The 5772-nt window shown below is 44.0% G+C and overlaps 1 protein-coding gene across 1 annotated transcript in view; it reads right to left on the bottom strand.

Moving 5' to 3' along the window:
- Positions 1–4004, bottom strand: part of CFAP36 (cilia and flagella associated protein 36) — a 19226-nt gene extending 15222 nt beyond the window's left edge. Inside the window, exon 1 of the mRNA XM_006778585.2 lies at positions 3666–4004. Coding sequence (XP_006778648.1) covers positions 3666–3780 — 115 coding nt within the window. The 5' untranslated portion in view covers positions 3781–4004. The remainder of the gene's footprint in view (positions 1–3665) is intronic.
- Between the last annotated feature and the right edge of the window lie 1768 nt (positions 4005–5772).

Below are 5772 nucleotides of genomic sequence, written 5' to 3' on the forward strand. Positions count from 1 at the left end.
GAAACAGATGCTCCCATCCTCTCCTTTTTTTCTTTTCTTTTTTTATTCTGGGATTTATTTACCTGCTATGGCTGTCACTGGAGCTGAGAGCCGACTCTAGCTCTGAGGCTCGGCTCCAGCTCTGAGACCTCAGCTGCTGAAAGAAGGTATCTGGGCTTTGTTTAGCTTCTATAATTGAAACACTGTTGCAACTCCAGCTCTGAGGCTCGGCTGGCTGAAAGCAGGTTTCTGGGGTTTGTTTAGCTTCTATAATTGCAATATAGTTGCTTAGAGTGCAGCTCAGAGCCGGGTTGCGGCAGGTGGGGAAGCTTGGCTTCCTCCATCGCTGGAGCAAGCAAGCCTCCTGTTCGCTTCAGCTGCCTGGCTGCCGGCCACCATCTTGGTTGGCAGTGAATTTGCATATCGCCCTGATTAGCCAATGGGAAGCATGTCGGAGGTATGGTTAATTACCATGTTTGCCTATTATTAGATAAGATCCTAGAAGCCCAATGCATGAAATTTGTGCAAGGGCCTTGGCACCCACTGCCGCTGCGGCCAGGGGCCTCTGCTGCCTCTGCCTCAGCCCCTGCCTGCTGCAGCTTTGTCCAGAAGGAAGGATGTCCAGTCTAATTAACACATTATGCTTTTATTATTATAGATACCATACACGGATGGGCAAAAGTAGGTTTACAGTTGTGAGTATGTGAAAGAGTTTATTACTATATTATTATTTATTATTGTATTATTTTCATATGAACTGTAAACCTACATTTGTTTGACCATCCCTGTATGTATCTGTCAGTCCTAGATCTTTTTACCTTTACCTGGCCTCCCTGGTCCCAACTTCTTCAAGTCATTATATATACACTAGAGGCCTGGTGCACAAAATTAGTGCACAGGTAGGGTCCCTAGGCCTGACTGGCAATCGGAGCCAATTAGGTTCCCCGCCTCCCCACCTCCTCCTTCCCTCACTCCCTCAGGGCCACCTCAGTGACCTGCCGTCACCACTGGTCGCCCGCCAAGGTCCCCACTTCCTCCTGGTGATCAGCACATGTCATAGCGAGCAATCGAACTCAAGGTCTCCCAGTCAAACTCCCCCAGGGACACTTTGCATATTAGTCTTTTATATAGAGAGATTATATATCTAGATAGTGCTAACTGTAAACAAGTTATTTTTCTTACTTAAAATCTAATTCATATGTAAGACAAACACTAATTTGCTACTTTTCAATCAATAATATAAGGCAACAATATCTTTATAAATTTTTAATGGAATATTATTGTTAACAATTTTTAAACAATAATTCCTTTCACAACGGGCTCCATATTTTATAGTACTGGACCTTTGCTGATTAAAATTTTACTGAAAAGTTACTAGACCATTTTTGTTATCTATAAATCAATAATGAAGTTAAATAGAACCAAAACAAATTGCTTAACTGAATGATCATATGTGTGAAACAATGTAAATTAGAAAGACATATTTTCCCTCAAAAAGCTAACAATCTAATTAGGGAATCAGGGCAAATTCAAGAATTGAAAACAATAAACTTATTTACACACACACACCCCATCTTTCAAAAATACAAAACTAACTTCTGTGATTTTTTATTTAAGACTCTTGAATGATTGCTCTTTGCCTAGAGAATAAGTACAAAATCCTTAGAAGGCAAGACAAACCCCTCCAAGGTTGAATCCCAAGCCTCATCTCCTACCATTCCAACACCCAATCTTTGCACTCTTGATAATACAATTACTTGGAATACCACCAAATACAGTGCTTCGAATCTAATGCCTTTACTCAAGCCAGTCCTAGATCTTTTTGCCTTTACCTGGCCTCCCTGGTCCCAACTTCTTCAAGTCATTATAAGTGGCACACACTTCATGACCTGCTACCCGCTCCTAGCTCCTAGGCTGGTTAGATACCTTCCTCTGAACCCTTATAATACAGCACCATGTCCCTACCTTTATTATAACACCTGTCATTTTGTATTTAAATCCCATTTACTTGCCTGTTTTCCCCACTTCTTAAGCATAATAACTGTGTCCTATTCATCTTTCTATCCCAGCTTCTGGCCCAAGGACACTCGATAAATGTTCGTCGAAATAAATGCTGATATCACAAAGTTGTACAAAACTAATCTTTAAAACATCTGATGTGGAGAATAGCACACTGACAACCCAAAGTCAGTGAACAATAATGATTATTTCAAGGGTCACTGGGATGTTAATTCTGAAACCAAATTACTGCATTCCCTGTTTGTAAAACTGAGGATTACGTTTCCCTGTAAGATCACACAATCGGGTGCATTATTACTGAGATGCAGCCACTTTAGATTTTGGGAGATAAAAAGAAGAACAATGCTGGAATTTTTTTCCATTTCAGCACTTGGTCTCTGTGGTGTAAATGGAATCAAAAGGTGACAAAATTTCCTTCATCTCCTAAACAAGATCAGAATTCCACAGGCTTTATCCGTTTCAACAGCATTTTAAATTCTTTAAAAGAGCACAAATGCAAGTTATTTTTCATTTCTTTAAAAAGTTACCTGTAAAAACAATATGTAATAAATGCTATTTGAATTTTTATTATGGTGATGAGAAGATTCAGTGGTCAAATTAAACTTCCTCTCCACCACATTCATGGAATCTTAGGCTTGAAAGGACTCTGCAAAGGGCACCCAGGATAACCAACCATTTGGTAGTTGAAATCTCCCTCTGGAACCTTTCCATCAAGTTGCTGTCAGATCCATTCAAACACGAGTGCCTGGGGAGCTCATCACCTTCTGAGGAAGACTAACTTACCTGGGATGCATTGCCTTATGAAGCACTTCCCTCATAGAAATGTGTTTCCCTGTAGCTTGTACCCACTGAGCCTAGCTCTAACCCACTGAACCTCACAAAACAAGTCTCATCCCTCCCACTGAACCTCACAAAACAAGTCTCATCCCTCCAACATAGACAAAAGTTCAAATGACTAATGGATTACTACCATCAAAGTCTTGCCCAGCTAAACAACCAGGATAACAGTTTGGGCATTCATCTGTATTACAGGTTTCTGGTTCCTAATGGGCTCCAATTCGTCTCCAAGGACTGAACGCAGAACTCCAAGTGGGAACTGATCAGAACCTGGGGGTGGCCTGCCCTCAAAGGGAACGGTATGCCACGTTTACATACCTCATTGGTTTGAAACCCCCACCACCGCCACCCCTTTATGAGCCAGAGCTCAATACAGTAAAGGGAATACAGGCCACCAGAATCACCGGTTCTGCGCCTGCAGTATTCACATGCCCCTCTTTGCGGTCAACTGTGGGGATCAGACGGAACTCAGAGGCAAACTGACGCCTCTCCCGCCAAGCCCCTGGGGAAGTGGCGGAAGAAGCCCCCCCCAAGCAGTGCACCTGCCCAGACCAGAAACGTGCAGGATGCGGGGAGAGACCAAACCCGGGATTAAAGTCTAATGCGTGTTCTTGGGCCCAGAGGGAGGAGAGTCTCGGTCCCGTTTTCAGTTCTGTCAAAGACAACACTGGCGTAGTGACAGCGAAACCGCCTACAAGCCCAGCTCTCAACCTGGCGGACAGACTTTGGAGACCGGGGAGATGGAGATGGTGTGTGGGGACCACCTCCCTGTCGACTGCTGGTGCGAGAGCGGCAAGAACGGAGGGTCAGTTCGGGCTCGAGTGGTTTACCTTCACATTTCTGCTCCACAAAATCCAAGATGGGGATGGACCAGTCCGGGCCTCGCAGGAATCCCGCGATGCTCTCCACCACCCATTCTACCTCGTCCTCTTCCTCCGCAGCCATCCCGCCGGGCGGAGCGCCGCGGGACCTTCGGCCAGACCCCCGGCGCCAGCTGAGGCCCTTCGACCGCAGGGAGCTGAGAGCAGATGGGTGAAGAACTGCCCCCGCAGTGGCCCTGTCACCTGGTTGATAGCGACGAACTAGTTAACGTAAAATGGTCGCTATGGCAACGCCAGCGCTCCCCGCAGCGGTCCGGAAGTGAAGCCAGCTTCGCGGGGAGCCTGCGCATTTTAGAGAGGGGCATTGAAGAACGTTTCCTATTGGCTAGAAAAGAACAGTGGCGGATCCAAGATAGCCTTCCGCCCATTGGTCCGGCGTTGCTAGGGCTGAGAGTACACGTGTAGTCATTGGCTGGCGGCCCTAGCCGGACTCTCCACGTTCCCTCTTCCGAGAAGTGCGTGGGAGCCGAGGCTTGGAAAGGAGGTAGTGGGGTTCCTGCAGGGACCCGGCCTCCAGCCGAAAGGGCTTTGAACCCAAGTAAGTGCCAACCATTTGCAAATGTGCAGGCCCAGAAGCATTAGTAATTAAAGGGTTGTTTACCAATAAGACTTGCTGATTGGCTCTGCAGTCTTTGCTTCTTGTAGCAACAAGCGGTTCTTTAACCTTTCATGCATAGATAGAAAAAAAAAACCACCTAAAATTAGGAGCTTTACAAGGGCAAAATCAAAGTTATTCATTTAAGTAAGTGTTTAAGTAACCAATAACATCAAATCAACTATTAGAGGGGTGTTCATGGTGAAGGTGCTTGGAGTCCCAGAATGTCTTCAAACAACATATATTTACATTAGAAGAGACATAATATATGTACACTTATGGAACTTTTAAAAATTTTAATATATGGTCACAATTTCATATAAAACTATGAAATCCTTTTTTACAGCTGCATAGTATTCTATAACCTACCATTCAATCCATTTTTATTTCCCTTGTGTATACACACAGTATCTTACATGGATGCATAAATGTGATCATTAGTGTGCAGTTTTTCTTTTCTCCCTCCCTGATGTGGGTGTACTGTGCCATTTTTCCCTTCTACAAATTGCTGAAATAAAAATCTTTGTTTCTTTAGAACATGGTTTTAATGACTATTCCAAGGGGTAGATTCCAGCAGAATTGCTAAATGAAAATTTATATACTTTGATTTGACCAATTCTCAATTCCTGGATGAAATTTAATTTTTTAAACTTACAAACAATTCTATAATGAACACACTTGCACATATATTTTTTAACCCATCTCATTTCCTTTGAATATATTCATTCTCATTCTCGAAGGGAGAGGTAAAATTACTGAACCCTTTTTTTTTATCCTCACCCGAGGATATAGTAGTATTTATTGACTTAAGAGAGAGAAAGGATGTGAGAGGGAAATATCAATGTGTTGCCACCCTAAGTACCTGGAAGGGGATCAAACCGCAATCTTTTTGATATACTGAACAACGCTCCAGCGACAACTCTCCAACTGTTGTAGACAACAAAAGGGCACCAGGTGTCTGTTACCATCAGACCAAACCTGGGTTCAGCAACCTTGGTACTTGGGTTCTGGTTAGGAAAGAATTCAGAACCAAGACCCAAACTATAAGAGAACATTTATTTGGTAAATCACAGAGGTAGAAAGAGTAATTCCTAGAAAACATGGGCTTAGGAAACAAGTTATAGAGGTAAAGGAAGGGCGATTGGAGCTTGGGAGTGAGGAAGCTAATGGTAAGGTGCCTTGGGGCAGGGAGGATGAGGGGGAAGGGGAAAGGGAAGAGAACAGCACAGGTGTGCTCCCAGGTGCACTGGGTCTTCTGTCCTAAGTATTTTAAGGATGAAGATTCTAGAGGCGGTCCCAGGGGAAGATCTCAATAAATTCTATTGAATAGAAGATTCAGCAGTTTTCCAGGTGTGTCCTTCCAGAGCTGTGGTCACCACTGATTTATTGGTCAGCACAGGGCAGGGGGTGATTATTCAGTGCAGCTGGTCCTGAGGTCCGCCAGGTGTAGATTGTCTGGTT

The sequence above is a fragment of the Myotis davidii genome, unplaced genomic scaffold, assembly GCF_000327345.1.
Source record: "Myotis davidii unplaced genomic scaffold, ASM32734v1 scaffold6, whole genome shotgun sequence".
NCBI lineage: Eukaryota > Metazoa > Chordata > Mammalia > Chiroptera > Vespertilionidae > Myotis > Myotis davidii.